Genomic DNA, 18,715 nt, shown 5'->3' on the forward strand with positions numbered 1-18,715 from the left:
CTTTAGCCCCCTGATATGAAGCAGCCTGACAGGAGGAAGGAGCAAGGAGGTGAAGGAGAGAGGGAAAACAGGATGTCAAAGTTCCTGAAAATTGAACGACACCTTGGATATGTCACTCGGTGGTAAAAAAAATACCTAAAAAATCGAAAGAGCAGTGATCTATACAGGCCTTTTTGCACATGCTCTCTGGTATCAAATTTGTTATCAGTTTAAATCTTTCTGTTCCCTCCAAAAATATCCCCAGTGTGTTTCTGTCAGACGCAAAATCAACATTTTATGTGTCCGCGTGGGTGTTTGGATGTGTACATATCCTCATCAAAGAACATCAAAGGCCTCGAGGAATGAAGTATACGATGAGCGAGCTGCGTAATTTGCTTTTTAGAGAACTCTCTTGTTTAGAGAAATTGCAAATCACCCAAAATTATGTCTTTCACAATCTGAAACCAGCAAATATAATGCACATATTCAGGACTCATGAATAACACTATTAGGAGCTTTGATGTTTTTCTTTTTTTAATATATATTTCTAATTCAAGCATTTATGGCTTATCAGTCATATTCTAATGGATCCATGAAATACCATGACATTTTAGTTGTTTTTTTATTTTATTTGCATGCTGTCTTATGAAGTAAGGCTCTCCTATTCATCAGCCAACCTGTCAAATAGTTAAAAGGTGGTTTTAAATACCAATATAATAATATTTATTTAGACTGCTTGCCCGTTTCTTATATATTATACGTGATTATAAGGTAGACACTGACTAAAATGGCTGGGCAGTTGCTAAGTGAGTGTTAGTAAGGAGTTAATGATTAAAACTACTGTTTATGTGCCTCTTTTTACAGTATGTGTTCTCTACACACAAGCCATGGGCAACAGGGAGTGGAGAGAGGTGAGTGTGTGCAAACCGGGTTTGAAACATTTCCTTACATTTTATTAAACATCTGTCCACTTCACTGCTATCTTTCCATGTACACACTATGTAAAAAACAGAGTTCTATTTGCATAGTTGCTAGAAATTACCTTAAATACCTTGGAGTACACATTGACAATAAACTGGACTGGGCTACAAACACCACAGCACTTTACAGAAAGGGCCAGAATCGTCTCTATTTTTTGAGGCGACTGAGGTCCTTCAACATCTGCCAGAAAATGCTCAGGATTTTCTACGAGTCTGCTGTGGCCAGTGCGATCCTCTATGCTGTTGCATGCTGGGGGAGCAGGCTGAGAGTCGCAGATGCCAACAGACTTGATAAACTGATTCGTAAGGCCAGTAATGTTGTGGGGATGGAGCTGGACTCCCTCAAGGTGGTGTCGGAGAGGCGGATGTTGTCCAAGATAAAGACAATGTTCCCTCCCACCTCCCACCCACTCCATGACATGCTGGTCAGTCACAGGAGCACGTTCAGTGAGAGACTGAGATTACCGAAAAGCACCACTGAATGACACAGGAAATCATTCCTGCCTGTGGCCATCTCCCTGTACAACATATCCACTTAACACACTGTTTACGGCAACAGCTACACCCTTTTTGCACATGTTCTTCCTTTTTCAGCTATTTATTAATAAGTGACCTTTATGTATATATATGCCTGTATATATTGTGCTATTCTTAGTTAGTATATTGTCTGTCTTTGTTAATGGTTGTTTATAATGGAGCACTGTAACGAAAAACAATTTCCCCTAGGGATCAATAAAGTATTCTGATTCTGAAATTGGCTGAAATTGGTCAAACAAAACTAAGTGATAGGATGAAGTCCTCCTCAACTGTGTGTGACAGCCTTTATTTACTAGCTTTCATTTACTATTTGCTGTCATTTGAAAATTAAAGTGTACTCTCTTTAATTTTAACATTTTATGCCTCAGTACATAATAAAAAAAAAAGATCTGATCCTTAGCAGGTTCTAAAATTATTACATACAACCTCAAATGAACAACAACAACACCACAATATATTATACATTGTTGTTATCTGTGTAACACAAGCCAAGTCAGATTGCAAAAGGAAATAAGAATAGTAATTACAAGGGTAGATAGCAGTCATGTGCTGCTAATCAGCTGATCATCGACAAGCTTAACTGTGTCTAAGAAAACACAACTTTTTGGTAGTTTGCTGGTCTGGAACATTCAGGTATGTGTTGCCACATTTCCAAGGAGGAAGACACGAGCGGAAACAGCTCTTGCTGCCCATCTTTCTGGGAAAGGTTATAAGGTCATGTCGGAAACAGTGGACAGTGAGAAAGATTATTCATTAGTCTTCCCAGGAGTGGATGCCCCAACAATTTCACCACAAGGCCAGTCATGTATTGCTCTGACATCTCAGACTCCACAGCGCTCGGTTAAAGTTCATAACAATAAAAGTTACTTTTATCTGTTCCTTTATCACAAGGGGTCACCTTAGCAGGTAGCTCTGTCTGTACACCGGGTGCCCTTCCCAGCACAACCCCTAAAAGAGAATTGCTACTCTGGTTTGAATTAAACCAGCAACCTTTTGCTTATCAAGCAAATGTGCAAACCATGCTTGTTTTGCAGCCACACGGCATGGGCTCCTCGCAGTCACCAAGCCAACCATGAACTCTGTACACCAAAGTATTTTACAGTCAGATGTGCAACCATCCGACAGCTAAAGCAACAGGACAGTGATTCTAAGCAACGACGGTAAATCCAGAACAGAATTGCTGAAATAGAAAAGAATCAGGGTGTTGCACTGAAAGTCTTGCATTAGCAGATACCCACAAACCTCAGTGATCTCAGGCGATGTTTTGAAGAAGAGTGGACCAAAGTTCCTCCATAACGATAAGAGACTGATAAAGTCAGAAAATTGTTATCTAAAGTTATTGCTGCTAAACGTGTTTCTGCAAGCTATCACATAACGCGGTGTTTTTCACGCACAGCTTCTACATTTCAGTTTTGTTTCTGGAAAATAAATAACGATACTCTATAATCTGCCAGGTGTTGTTGTTCATCTGAGGATGTTAAACTAAACCAAATCATTTTTTGTCATATCCTGAGTCATAAAACCTTGGCATTGAAAAAGGGTTTGCTTTCTTTTTCACAAATATCAGCCTGTTGGTAACACTTTAATTAAGTCAAAGGGTCACGATGAATCATCTGCACAAAATTTCATTTCCAGTAGCAGGTGAGATTTTTCAATTTGGACTCAAGTGGTGGCTGGGCCTACGTACGTTACCTATGCCAAAAAAAACTCAAAACACACCCCAAAATAAAAAGACTAGCTCTATTAAAACCATTCTTATATACACAGAGTTTAAGGTTTGGTTACTTTCAGCTGTGGTTTACAAGTTAGAAAGGTGACATTTAACACTTGTTTGGTGTATGCACCCTAGCCTCTACCAGTATATTAGTGCAGTATATATTTCGGCAAGACCAACAGACAAAAGAAGTAAAATAATGTCCTGTAAGTATTTTTAAATACTAAGTAGCTACGGGATATTGTCGAGGAAAGTAGAAAATATTAAAGTGTTGTGTAGTTACACTCTAAATACAGCTCACAGTACTTATAAAATATTTATAACATCAATGCAATACCAAAGTGTTGCATAATACACAATGTGCAACAATACAAATGTTTTCAGTCCGGCATTTGTGGCATTTGGGGCATGTTATGTTAGTGATTCAGTGAGGGAAGAGATTCAATGTGCAAATGTAGTTTCTTTGATTAGGCCTAGGCTAATGATGCTGTGAGATTTAATTGCCTGCTAGTGTACAGTTCAGGTATCTGGAAATGACGCGAAGATTTACAGTGTAAACTGAAAGGCTTGTGATGTAGTAGTGCTCGAGAGTTAGTAGAAATAACCAACAGCCACCACTTTATTAAGAGAACGCATGCACGTTTTATTACGATCGAGCCGCCATCAACAATACGTTTTACAATAAATATTCATGAATGCAAATCAGGGGGCAATTCTTTCAGCACCAATCATTCGCAGTTATTCATAGATCTGAGTAGCCCGTCATCTGCATGCATTATTAACAGGCTGAGTTAAATGCCAAACCGGAACCCAACTGACCCCATTTGACTTGATACTTCAGCTGCGGTGCATTCATTACACTAAAGCTGTACGTAATCTTCTGTAACAAGCCTCTCGCCTAATGTGTCTCCTGAGGAAAAACCTGCAGGTGGATACAATATTTACACGAGTCACTGCAGTGTCATAAAGTGCTGGTAAAAGCTGTGATTTGGGCAAGGTTAGAGCTTTTAAGCGTGGCGAGTTGCAGAAATGTATACTCACATATTATAGTTTGTAAACTTGTAAATTGTAAAAAGTTGAATGATTTCCAAACTGTTTGTCTCCTAATTTTTGTTTTTCTTTTTTTTTGTCTAGTTTGGCAGAACAGAGGTGATTGACAACACGCTAAACCCAGACTTTGTTCGGAAATTCATTTTGGACTACTTCTTTGAAGAGCGACAGAACCTCCGGTTTGACCTGTAAGTAACATGTAGACGTGCATGTGTGTGTTTCTGCATCACTGTGACATGACTAGTTCCTGAACTTGGATTTAAGACTTTGGATATGGATTATGTTATGGTTCACTGAATATTGGTTTGGCTTTCATGAAAGCTTTGAGAGGTATTGAAATGAAAAATTCTAAGTGGTAAGTGTGGCTCTTTTTACCATAGTCACAAAGATGATTGTTATTTCCATCTCTATGGTTCTGAGGCTTCTCCACCCCTCCATGCTTAAGCAAAGAAAGTAGGAGGTCGGAGCAGCAGCAACAGCTCCTGTGAAAGGTGGGTGGGTGTTGCACCAGAAGCCTCCTTGTAATTGCTTTGGTTCCTAGCAGATTACCACGGTTGCCCATAGTTTGCAGTCTTTATATACTGTATCTAATGCATGGATTTAGACTGTCTTGTCTCATATATTACTAGTACACAGCTCTGATTCTCTTCTGCTGGTGATGTCCTGATGACTAAGTCATGTGTTATGAGCACAGCTGTCTCATACTTCTTTACTGTTTCTTTCCATGGAGGCAAAAGATTCTATCTGTAGAGTCTTAGATTAGGTGAGGGGATTCTCCATCTCATGTGGCTCTCAGGTCACATTTGTTACTGAATTGGATGGGGCTTTCAGTGGCTTTATTATTTATATTCTAATCTATAAAGCAGGGAGCCATGGCGACAGCACCACCGGGATCTCAAAGTTCTCCCATGAAGAGGAGCTAGTGTGTCTGCGTCGATGTTAGTTGATTCATGATAGATAGCAAAACGGAGGGAAAGAACAAGGTAGACACACACAAAGACGTCAAATGTGACTTTGTAACCCAAACAAATGTGGTCTCTATTTCATATCTGCTCTTGACTACGGCTGCACGTTAAGCCAGGAGTAATGTGTTGAGCTCATATGTGTACAACTGGTTGCTCATATGTACAGGAGGTGTGTCACAGGGTCTTGTGGTGGAGAGACAAAACCCAAATTGATGCGTGCAATTTGTGTGTGCATTGCCACATGTGTGACCATGGTGACAATGTGTGTGTGTCTGGGTGCATGTGTTTGCGAGTTTGTGTGCAGTTTAGCGGGTAGCCATAACAACCAGGGTTTCGGGGGGATGGTGGGTGTGATATAGGAATAGACAGATTTAACCTTTCATATCTAGTCCGGCTGCTCCACTTGTGTTCCACACCATGTTACAGCCCGGTGTACTTTCATGTGTACACAAACAAGTTACTTTCTATGTTTTACTGACGTTGTAGGGCTCAGTTATTGAACTGTTATTTGCTTATGAGTGTTGTAGTATTTCAGATGAAATGAAGATGAGCTGAATGATGGGAGAGACTCCGATGATCCAAAGTTTACTACTCTTATTACTGCGCGAGCATATATGAATGGAACTGGGTGAGTGGTGTTTACCGCTTATGTCACTGCAACCCAAGCTTCCTAAGCAAATGATCTTTAAACTAAATTTATGCCTTATTGGCTCTATGTAGACTTTTTTAGTGTCTTCCCCGCCTGTCTTCTGTTGCTCTCTTACATTAGAGATGTGCAGGTTTTGGATTAGCACTTATCATTGTGTTTGCAATATCAGGAGAGCAAGTTTAAATCTATTGGAAGAATGACATCTCATAGAAAGATGGGGACATGTAAGGACATCTATGTCTGCTCATTGGTTATGTGATTATAAATGAATGCATAACTCTGTGTCTCTTGAGTGGTTTTCTGAATGGAACTGGACATCTGAGGGAAAAAACAAACAGAACTCTGGCTTTTTGTGGGTCTGCGAGTAGGTTATGTGCCGTTTTCAGTATCATTCAGTGTGTGCATCCGTGTGTGAGACTCCTATGTGTGCCTGTTTTGGTGAATGTGTCTATCATAGACTGTATATAAAAGATAGCCACCGTGATGCTCCCATTGAGTGAAAGTCATGCCTTGAAGCCTTGAAGTCTCGAGGGTCTTCACTGTCGCCGCCTTGTTGTGATTTGGTTTTGGTCTGAGGGACACTGCAGTCTTACACCAAGAAACAATCTTTGGGAACAAAGAAAATTGAATAATGTGAAATCTTTTCCCAAAAAGAGTTTTATATAATGAGACGTTCCAACTATAGAAGTTGACCTCAGCTGGCCATTAGAAATAGTGCAGGTTTAAACCTCAAAAGCTACAATGTCTACGGTCCCCGGATGTGTGTGTGCTGCCTTGCTGCTCCTCTCATCAACGACTGTATGTCGCTGGTCCTGCTGGCCTGCAAAGGGTAACGCTGTCTGAGATGATAACAGATTGAAGAATGTTTAGTCCCTCAGGCTTATGGGAGTGAGATCTCTATGAAAACAAAACAGTTACGGAGCAGAGGTTATGAAATACTACAGTATGTCCTCTCACTATGAATTATGATAGTGCATTGTGTTCCACAGGGCTCACTGTGAAGAACAGTGCACTGATATATGTCTTTAATTTTACACTTCCCTAAGCTAAGAGGCATATACCGATATCATTCTAAACAGCTAAAAAGATACAATCTTAGACATAAAGCACGTCCCATGTCCCACTGAGTTGAAATGGGACATGGGACATTTTAAATATTGGTTATGCCTTGGATTTGGATTAAAAGAGAATCCTGCCACACACAGTATATACTGTACATCACCCTTAACATCCATGTGAGGTAACAAAATTGCCTTGCATTTCTCCCCCACTGCATTACCCAGCAGAGGCCAATCCATATTTAGTGGTGGGTGAAATGACCTGAGCTGTGAAATGACCTCAGATTGCTGAGTGAATGGGTTGCCTGATTGCCTCCCATTCTTCAGAGCTGGAGGGGCTATTTCTGGAGAAGTTTGTCTCGCTGCAAATATTGTGTGTTTAAGAGGTTGCCAGGTGAAACTGAGGAATGAGAGTTGTGAGTACTGTTCAGACGTGTGTGACAGTAATGAAAAGAGATGAAAACAAACGAGGACAGACTTCTCAACTTAGCAAGTCAGTAGTTCACCGTTTCTGTTTCAGTCGTTCACATGTATGGCCTCGCAGCTATACGTGTGACTGCCAATTAGTCCATTTAGTGTCATTTTAATAGAGGATGACTGTGATCCTGCAAAGCTGGGAAGTGAATTCCCAGAGCCTCCGCTGAGATTCTGCGTGACAAGATGCTTAACCCCATTACTGATTTACCCTCTCTGTAATCCCTTTTGTGTTCCCAGCTGAGCTCCTGTCACCCTCCATCACTCTCTAATGCATTCAGTGTGTTTTTGTTTTTTTCTGCAGGTATGATGTCGATTCGAAGAGTGCCAACCTGTCGAAACACGTGAGTGCTTGTGTATTGTTTTGTGTTTTTGTGAACGTAAATGCTGACCATGTCATTACCTGTCATTAGACTCTTTCCAACCACATAAGAGTACTCCGGTCATTAGTCTGCTGACTTGTGGTGTGTTCAGGCCACACTTGAATAAATAATAAATAAAGGCAAATATGTGTCAGTACAAAATGAATGAATTTAGAATTCATGAATTTGCCAGCTAGAGTTGTATGATTCAATTTCAACTTCGTTTAGTCTGAATATATCTTTATGCCGAACAAATGTAGCCCTTATGTTAGGTACAGCCTGATCGGACATGGAGCTTTAATTCTTAGTGGCATAAATTAAACAATTCCTCACAGATTTTATTCCATATTGACATAACAGCATCACACTGTTGCTGCAGATCCATAATGCAAATCTCCCATTTCACCACATCCCCAAGGTGCTTCACAACCTCTGTATATTTTATATATCTTATTTTATTGTTTACTTTATTTCATTTGTAAAACATGTATATACATACTATATACACACTCAAACACACACACGTAGAAAAACATATTTAGTATACACATTCAGTAATGTATATACCTTTACATATTGTACATATATTTATTACTTTTTAGATTAGCCATTTTTATATTTTGCTTGTTTTACGTTATTGTATTTTGCACAACTCTGTTGCTTGTGAAGCTCGCACACAAGAACAGTACACTCTGGTACAGTACACTCACATGTACTGTACCAGTGTACCTGCACATGTGATGTGACAATAAAAGTGATTTGATTTGATTTGATTTTGCTCTATTGGATTGAGATCTGATGACTGTAGAGGCCATTTGAGTACAATGTACTTATTGTAATGTTCAATAAACCAGTTTGAGGTAATCTGAGCTTTGTGATATGGTGTGTTATCCTGCTGGTAGCAGCCATCAGAAAATTGGTACGCTGTGGTCATAAGTGTTGCTGGATGGCCAAGGTCAGCAACGGTACTCAGGCTATGGAGTTGAAATGGTGCTCGGTAAATATTAAGGGGTTCAGAGGGTGCCAGAAAAATATCCCCCACACCATTATATCACCAGCACCAGAATGAACTGTTTATACAGGGCAGGATGGAGCCATGCTTTCATGTTGTTTATGCCAGATTTTGAGCCTGCCATGTAAAACTCACAGCAGATAATGAGACTCATCAGACCAGGCAATGTTTCTTTTAAGCTTCTATTGCCCAAATTTGGTGAGCCTATGCAAACTGTATCCTCAGTTTCCTACCTTTAGCTGAAAAAAGTGGTACCCAGTGTGCTCTTCTGGATACTTTGTAACAAGCTCCTCTGACCTCTGGCACAACAAGGGACCAACTCATAGTTTTTTTTCTCACCATTCTCTGTAAACCCCAGTGATGGTTGTGTGGGGAAATCCCAGTAGAACAGCAGTTTCTGAAACACTCACACCTGGAACTACTGTGCAACTTTTAAAGTCACTTAAATCACCTGTATTCCCCTTTCATATGCTTACTTTGACCATGTCTACACATCTAAATGCATTGAATTTCTGCTGATTCCATCTTTACCTTAACTAGCAGTTGAACAGGTGTGCCCAGGAAAGTGACAGTTGAATGCATAACAAGAAACCACAAAAACAGCAAAGGTTTTAAAAGATGGCTGTCTACATGGACTGTTTACCAAAGTCTATACATAACAATATAAGGTGACAAGAGAATTGGCATTAAAAATCTTGATATTCGCATATTCAGATGTGTGTGTGCACATTTTTTTTCTGTCGGAGGTTTCTTCCTGTTAAAAGGGAGTTTTTCCTTCCCACTGTCACCAAAGTGCTTGCTTGTAGGGGGTCACATGATTGTTGGGTTTTTCTCTGTATGTATTATTGTAGCGTCTACCTTAAAATATAAAGCGCCTTGAAGTGACTTGTTGTGATTTAGTGCTATATAAATAAAATTGAATTGAATGGATGCAGCATGCTCATTTGCAGAATCTGTATATTCTTTCATATCTGCTCTTTTTAGTCTCTTTTTAAAATATGTCCACCCCAGTCTGCCTTGGTCTTCCTGTTGTTAACTGTCTTTTCTCTACATGAGTGATATTATCAGTCTGCACTTTAACAAGTGATTTAGGAAACAGCTGTTTACATGCATCACTTTGATCCATTTAGTGAGATTCACTGTGTGTGTATATATCTCAGTGGCTTGGGTTTCAGTGTAATCTTGTTTGCACACACCTGTACTTATAACATCAGCTTTATGGTGATATCTTAGACACGTTTGAGCATGGTGGTTGCTCTAGTAACAGGACAATGACGTGAGCCTGACTATCCAAGTCACAGAAAGTCACAGCAGCAGTGAAAATGATGGACGGCAATTAAAACAGGAGCTGAGGATGACAGAGTGGATATCATTTTTACACATCTGTCTTTTCTCCTTTTTCACTCAGTTTCCATAACACACAGCTGTTCAGTGCTTTCTTCCCATTTGCCAGTTTTTGTTTACTGTTTTGAAGGGATTTACCATAACCACACACATTGCTGTGTTTGTCACACTTGCATGTTTCAGAACAGATTCGATGAAGCACATTTGGGTTATGCTGCAGGACAATGATCCAAAATAGACCAAGTCCACCTCTGAATGACTCAAAGGAGTAAATGAACTGGTTCTTAAATAGCACTTTTCTACTCTACCTGAGCACTCAAAGTGCTTTATACACCTTAGCTCCTTCATCCACTTATACAAGCACTTTTTTTCTATGCTTAAGTGCTTTCTAACATTCACGCTCCTATGGTTGCATCGGTGAGTGGCTTGGAGTTCAGTATCTTGCCCAAGGATATTTGGCATGCAGATGGAGCAGCCAGGGATTGAACCACCAACCTTCTGATCAGTGGGTGACCTGTTCTAACCCTTGAGTTCCCCACTCAAACTCCCCAACTCGACTTAACGGAAGAGTAGACCAAAATTTCTCAAACTCACTGACAGTTAACGCTTGATTGCATTCCTTGCTGCCAAGGGTGGCACAACCTGTTATCAGGTTTAGAGCGTAATTAGTCTTTCACATATGGCCAGGTAAGTTGGAATTGTTTTTTTCTCATAATAAATGAAATAATAATTTAAAAAAACAATATTTTGTATTTTCTTTTATTATCCTTTTCTGATATTTAAATTTGTTTGATGATCTGAAACATTTAAGTGTGACAAACATGGGAAAAAATCTAAGAAATCAAGAAGGCGGGGGATAGTTTTTAACTGAACTTTATATTATGAACTTGTCAGTCCAGTAATGTAGAATAGGTGAGCATTTTAAAACTAGATCTCATGTTTTAAAGATTATAAAAGGTTATCCAAAGTCTTTACTTCAATTTAACCAAATATTTGTTTTCTCCAACTGTAACCAAACAGCAGGTGAAAGCAGACCACAGTCTTACACACTCTGAACGACTCTTTTGTTTCAGATTGTACTTTTTGGAAAGTGTGTTTGCTTTTCAACCTTCACTCACTTGACTTTTGTGTCAACGTCTACCTCTGAGCACAGCTGCAAACAGCCAATGTTGCTTTTCCCCAAGGTGAAACACTGGAGCCATTAGTTCTTATCATTGCGTAGCGTTTAGTATCCAGCTCAACAAGTCTGCCTGCATAGCATATTACAGACACATACCCTTTATGGTGATGTAAAAAAACAAAAGAAGAAGAAATAATGTTAGCATTTTTGTACACTTCAAATGGAGCATTGTGTACTGAACTCCATCTAAATGCCAACGCGTCCTCTGTTCTACTTGATTAAGAATAACAAATGCCTGAGGACATGTGGACTGCTTTCTCCCTCCAGCAACACTGTTTGTCAAAATGATCTATTTTCTTTTCTTATGGTATTTCTTCAGCCCTGTTATAAGCTAATACAAATAAATATAATAGCTGTGATTGGAACCTTTGTGGAGGCATTGTACCCAGGCTTATATTTCACCTTCATTAAGATCCCCATGCACCTGTTGAAAGGAAGTAGATTTTTTTTTAACCATTTCTAAATTACAACAAACTGCTATGCGTTATCATTATGTGGCTTCTGGCTAAATAGGCGCAAATGGAAGTACAACAGTCACACTGATTTTAATGCAGAGCCACAGTAATTGTGTTTTATGTTTTGACCTTTAAAAAACCCCAAAAAACCATATACTTTACCTTATCACTTACTGTTTTGCTGAACATCGTTTCTAAAATTGATTGCTCACATTTATAAAGACTGCAAATGTACTGCTGGCGTTTATATGACAAGTGTATGAAATAAAAGGAGATAAATTGGGTGCTACAGTGCAAAACACAGTCTCCAATGCAGGTTTAGTCTCTTAATATTTCCCTTCAGGATATTTCTTTTCTTATTTTATGTCTCTCTGGATGCAATCATTTCCTCTTGTGCTGCCCCTAGCTGTTTCTCTTTTCTTTTCCTCTCCATATGACATTCTGTCACCTTTTTATCCCATTTCATTGCCATACCCTTGTTCTCTCACTCTTCTCTTTTCCCTCCGTGCTCTGGATTTGCTCCCCCTTGGCTCACTCGTTTGAAATCAATAATCTCATACAGGCAGAGACAGGAGCCTTGGTGCGGGTCCTATGGGGGAAGCCGGAGAGCTAACCCATTAGATGGTGTTTTAACATTGGGAGCTGTAGGCTGCGGACTCAGCTGGGACCCGGGTGAGAACTAGTGTGGCATATAGAAGGAAAAGTAGAAAGAGTAAGGATGAAATAAAACACTCAATGTTGGTGTGTCCAGGACGGTTTTTATCCATATATCTGGGTCGTTCCATATGAGATTAACCAAATTTGAAACATGTTCCCCTAAAAATAGGGCGTCTTTTGTACAATAAGTACAGTATATTGACTGTGTGCTTTTTGATTGGCTTTTTTTAATGTAGGAGGTAGCTACTAAAAATTTCAGGGCTAAAAGAAATATATTTAATATTTAGGCTTTGGTTTAAAAATCATAACAAATAGCCAGATTTCAGTTCAATATCATGGGATATTTAATTGTTTCAATAGTAAAACTGCACTAGTACCACATCTGCAATGTGCAGTAGCAGAAACAAGCACTGGTACTCTTCATTGTTTTAATCTGCTTTCTGATCATTTACAAGAAATAGTTTAAATATAAACTGCAGGTAAAGAATTTCAAGCTTCATATCACCAGATGGAAAAGCAATATGAACAGTGTCCTTCTTTTAAACAAGGCTCATCTTCTAGATCTTTTAGCTGTGATTCCTTCTTTGTCAGGACAGAAGCAGATTTCTCTGTGCAATGATCCATCAGCAAAACATCCCCTTCTCATTTGTTTTGAGCTGTTTTTTTGAGTTTAGTAATTGCTAATTATTATCTAACATAGTATTTTACTGGCTTACTGCCTGAAATTAGCTATTATGGTATGTTTCCTATGGTTTTTTTTTTATATAAACATGTGTTGTTTTTTATTGTAAAGCCACCGATTGTGTATTGATAAGAAATCAAGAAACCTGAAAGCCCACAGTGACAGTTGAGCCTATAAGTCAACAGAGTTTCAAGCCTAAAACTTTTAAACAGCAGGAAACTTGCCAGAATTAAATAGTTAATTCCCTCTAGTTATCTTCCAATACTGCAGGTGATAAAACTGGTCATAAGACAGTCTTGTCAAATTGTATATATGAGCTTTAGAAAGCCATGAGATACGCCCCAAAAATGGTTATAATCCTTTTGAAGATGTAGATTTAGATTCATCTGCTCACATTCCCTCGTTCTTTGGATCTCATAAAATAGTTCATTTCTTTCTGTAAAAGTGCTGAAAGGGGCTACACCCACACAGCTATTTTTCTCATTAAATCTTTTTCTAGCTCATGCTGTTATATATTTAGCCATTAGTTGCATATAGCCAGTTCTCAGATGGACCTCATGTAGGCAGCAGCCACAGTTGCTAGGTAATTTGTGGATTTACGGGTTCACCTCTACATGGTGGATGGAAATTATTATCATCATTATTATTTTGGTCTAATTTCGGCACACGTTTCCACCAAAACAAATATGTTCATAGCAGACTGACACTGTGTGGCTGCAGGAATGTAACTGTGATGAGATAGATGGGAAGAGATAAAGCTGAGAGGCTAATCAATGGACCAAAGAGAATCCGATATGTTAGTGGTGCTTGGAGCTGCTCTGGTCAAATATTAGAGATACTATCTAACAAAGACAAATGATCAAACCCCCAGTTAAAGACCCATGAAGAAGGCATGTTTCTATAATCCATATTTAGATATATTTATATGGGAGAAATTTGTGTTTTATGGGTGTTATGTTTTCTGAAGGCTTGTCATTTTTGACACTGAAAAGCAACTTATCATTGTTTTAAATCCATGAGGTTTCTAGGATGCTGCGGGTGCACTCTCGTCTCTGGCTCTCTCAGTATCAGCTCTAAAGCTTCAATATGTGAAGGCAGTTTAATTTCCCAAGGAAGTGGAGGAGCACACTGGGGCAGGTGTGAGGAAGGCTCAGTTTCTTCTTGCTAATATGATCTATCAAAGGTGAAGGTAGTGGTATTTGAAAAGACTTGGGCCTTTAGGGTTGGACTCTGTATTGATCAGCAGGTCAGGTTTGTGAGTAATGCAATGTCTGAATGACAAAAAACATGTGTTGGCTCACTTCTTTCTCCTTGACTCTGCAGGACTTTCTCGGCCAAGCCCACTGTACTCTGGGAGAGGTAGTCGGATCGTTGGGCAGTCGCTTGGAAAAACCTCTTGGGTGAGTAGGAGCTCAGATAGCTGTAGCAGAAAAAAGTGCGCAGACATCTCAATGAGTATCTGACCAAAAGTCGCATGAACTACAGGGGCACTAGCAGAGTTATATCCACAGTGCAAATTTTAGTCAGGCCTGATGATAGTGGCATCAGCCCAGATTCACAAATCACCATAAAGATGTTTTTATCAGAGAGAAATGGAGAAATGACATATTTAGCTTGAACTCTTGACTCTTTAAACTAGATGAGCGAGAGCAAATCTTTGTGTCTCTTCACATTATATTTCCCTCGGCTAATTTGCTAATTTTTTAAATACATTGTTGATTATTGACAGCCACAGTGGCTAATTGATTACCGCTGTCACATTAACAAATAAACCTGCATTGTTTTTATTCATCCACATGTTGTCGTTATTGTATTTGTAAGCAGCTAATTCAGTCTTGTTATGGTTCTTTATCACTCTTGTCCACAATGCTGCTCTAGTGGCCTCCTCTTATTTACATATTTTCTCTCTCATGAGAAAGCCCACTTGGCTTTCTCTCAATTGTGTCTCTTTAATCCAATTAGCTTGTTCATTTGAAGCCTCGATGAGGCTTTAGATCTGCAAAGAGCGTTGTTAAGGGGAGAAATAACAGGGAACATTGTCAAGAACCTGGCAACCTGTGTGTGTGCGTGTGTGTGCTTACTCCATATCTTCTCTTCACGTCAAAGCAAAACTGTCATCCTGTTGAATAGGAATCGCCATGGTGATTGCAGAGGCAGGTTTCCCATGGAGAGGGAAAGAAGGAAAGACAGAGATATAAAGAGTGCATGTATTTGCAGTGGTCCACACATATAGTTCAGACACACACACACACAGAGCGAGAGAGAAAGTGAGTGCAAAACTATGTTGTCTCATCTGAAAGCTCAACTCCAGGAACTCCTGCTTCCACATTTCTCTTGGTTATTTACATTTGCACGCACACAAAAATGTTTGCTTGGCTATATTTCTGGGGACAAGATGAGCCCCTTAAAATAATCTTACCTCAGAAGAAACTCTTAACCCTCAAACAATCCTCTGAAGTGGTGTAAGAAACTAGCCGCAATAAAAGTTCTCATTTTTCTCAAATGTCCTTGTGGCATGAATGACGGACCTGACCAGGGGGCCCACCTCGTCACCAGCGACGCTGACGAGGTGGGTCCGGCGGCTGGCGGCTGGCGTGACGAGCCGGGGCTCACAGGCGGCTTGGCAGGCTGCCATACAGCCACACAGGACCACACAGCATCTTGACCTCTGACGGAACTGAGGCAGGTCAAGACAGCGCGCTGGCCTCTGGCGAGGACGCCTCTGGACTGGACGGCATGGCGACCTCCGAGTCAGGCAGAACAGTTCCTCCCGCGCTCCGATCCCCGACTCAGCCTGGGCAGGTCGCTTCAGGGTGCGGACCTCCGGCTTGTTATGAGCAGGTCCAGACGGCATGCAGACCTTCGACTCGGCCTGGGCAGGTTCCTCCCACGCGCTGACCTCCAGAACACGTGGGGGTCGGCCAGGAACCGACTCAGGCTGCCAGACTCATTATCAGCTGCATCCCACGCTCGGACCGGTCCTGCAGCTGTTCCGCCTGGCCACCTGCTCCCTCTGCATGGCCGCGAACTTGCCCACCATTCGGGCCTGCGCCTCCACTGCTGGCCCTGTTGTGGTTCCGCCATGCCACCTCCTGGGTTTCGGCACCACTGTGGCATGAATGACGGGCCCGACCACATAGTTCACACGTTTAACACTTTTTATTCCAGTTGCTGTTCTCCAACAGACGGCCGCAGCTTTTCAGCTGTGTCCCACACACAACAACAACAACCCCAACCTCAGGTCCCAGCACGTTTTATACAGGGGAGGCGTGATGAGCTGATGGAGCTCCGGCGTGTCAGCCTCCCCTGCAGCTGCGCCACGGATGGATGTGTATATTGGAAAATATTCGGCGCCTGTTTTTTTGTTAACATTTTGTTAAAACCAGTTGAGGAATAGAGATGTTACTCCTCCTCCTTTGTTTTGCTACTCGAGTACATCAAATGCAAAGTGTGCCTTGGTTATCACAAAAGCAGTTTGTGGAAGAAAAGTTAAATTATGGGGTGTGAATTGAGTTCTTTCTTTGATATTCAGGGCTGTGTAAAATGTGGAGGTTGGTTGCTTTAGGTCCTGAAGACATTCACTCTCCATATGTTGTGCCACGGTTCGCAAATATATGCAGATGAGAAAAAAGCAAAACAATCAACGCTGAATGAAACAGGTTTGTTACATTCACATGTGCGACCTATATCGACCATTTATAAGAGGTCAAGAGTGATTTGGTGCAGAATGAGGAAAACTGTCAACTTTCATTAAAAATGAAGGGGCAGGACACACAGCTGTTCCCTGGCTCTGGAGGTTGTCTGTATTTATATATGTGCGTGGGTGTAAGTGACAGTCAGGCACACACCTGCAGCCTGATATGACAGGCGGAGGAGGTGGGGGTGGGGCTTAACAATTTTAACATATTGCATTGTTCAGTGTGACTCCAGTGGGCATTTAGGAGTGTGTGCACGTGGGTGTGTGAGAGAGACACTTAGAGTAACCAGCAACAAGAAGCAAAACGCATCATCAAGTGCAGCAATGGTGAGGCTAATGTAGCATTCGGCTAACGTAGCACTATCCACCCGCCATATTGCAAACAGCTGAAACAGATGAACTGTGTAGGTGCAGCTTCTGCTTGTGTGCAAACAAACTGCTGCCAATGAGAAGAAAGACAGACACATTTGGAAGTTTAGTACAGGTTTACATTATCAAGAGAGGATAATATAAAGAGAGCTCCAAACCTTAAATAATAATGAATACATTTAATCAGTGACCATAAGTGGACAACATGCCTTTTTTCCTCCTTCTTTAGAGTTTCCCTAACTCAACGTATATGTACAAGAGGTTATCATAAAATATCATTACTGTAATAATAATGATTGTAGCTTTACACTAGAACCATCAGGAGGGGTCACTTTAACAGCAGTAATGGCAAAAGTATAATTTCTTGAATAAGTCACGTTCATTTTCATCGATTTCTTCTAATTTTAAGAGCAGACAAAACAAGTATTTAACATTAATATTTAGGGGTTTTATTATTTAGATCTTAAAGTTAAAATGCACATTTGAGTAAACTAATAAAGCGTACAAAAAACCTTCTAACAACTATTTTCTTACCTAAGATTTCATAACAATATGAAAAGTAAAAATAATATAATTATAATAATAATAAAAATAAATTTGGGATAACGTGTCCTATTAGACGGTATAAAACGTGCTCACTGTGAAACAGATTGAACAGCTGATTGCCTACATTTTAAAGCTGACCTCACTGCTGGCTACAAAAACATAAGAAACACATTTTAAATAATTAATGTAAAAGTAGAACAAAGTTTATCACCTTTGCCTCTCACCCACGTCCACTCTGCTCCGCCTCAGTCAGTTTCTGATTATTGGACAACCTACCCTAACTAATGAGCCACCCGCTACCCTCCTAACAAACCTCATTTCCTGGTTCTTAGACCTCGTGAGCCCTTCTCGTTACAATATGATAAACTTTGACATGAGTGCTCTGACTTAAATTTCATTACCAGGTCGCATGTAAACAAACTGATGCATACTGGGGTAAATTGTCCAAAGATATTATGCAGCACTGCCTCTCCTTGCTCCATATTCATGCCATAAACACTTCAAGAGATGCCCATTATTAGAAAAATGTTACCTCTAATTTCAATAGAACAAAAGCAATTTAATGGAAAAGCTTGACATTTCCAAAAAGATTCTAATTTGCTTTCTTGCCAGGGGCCTCTGGAGAATATTTACACAACTCTCATATTTGCATTACAGCAAAGCTACAAAGCTACAGCCACTAGACAGTACATGCTGTCGTACCAGTGAAATGTGATAGAAGTATTTTTATGAAAGCAGTTTATGCTTTTTTGAAGAACATTTTAATCTGTGAGTGTTAAATGCTGCTAGTATTTCTTACTTTCTTTATGTATTTTACCTTTGCACTTGGAGAATTTATCCGGTGTAGCAGAACTACTTGGCACACGGTGCTCGATAGACAGCAAAGATTGTTGTGGCATCCAGAAGGAATGCGGGTCTCCCATCACCATGTGTGACTCTGCAGTTAACGCTTTGTCCTTCTGCTTCCTGGGAACCATCATCATCCAGGACCTTGAGTCGTCAGTT

At 40.3% G+C, this 18,715-nt stretch overlaps 1 protein-coding gene across 1 annotated transcript in view; it reads left to right on the top strand.

Annotated features, from left to right (window-relative positions):
• Positions 1-18,715, top strand: part of LOC134647131 (copine-8) — a 105,684-nt gene that overhangs the window by 33,119 nt on the left and 53,850 nt on the right. The window contains exons 3-6 of the mRNA XM_063501323.1: positions 844-890; positions 4,345-4,448; positions 7,711-7,750; positions 14,422-14,498. Of these exons, the coding sequence (XP_063357393.1) occupies positions 844-890; positions 4,345-4,448; positions 7,711-7,750; positions 14,422-14,498 (268 nt within the window). The remainder of the gene's footprint in view (positions 1-843; positions 891-4,344; positions 4,449-7,710; positions 7,751-14,421; positions 14,499-18,715) is intronic.

The sequence above is a fragment of the Pelmatolapia mariae genome, linkage group LG17 (genome assembly GCF_036321145.2).
Source record: "Pelmatolapia mariae isolate MD_Pm_ZW linkage group LG17, Pm_UMD_F_2, whole genome shotgun sequence".
Taxonomy (NCBI): Eukaryota; Metazoa; Chordata; class Actinopteri; order Cichliformes; family Cichlidae; genus Pelmatolapia; species Pelmatolapia mariae.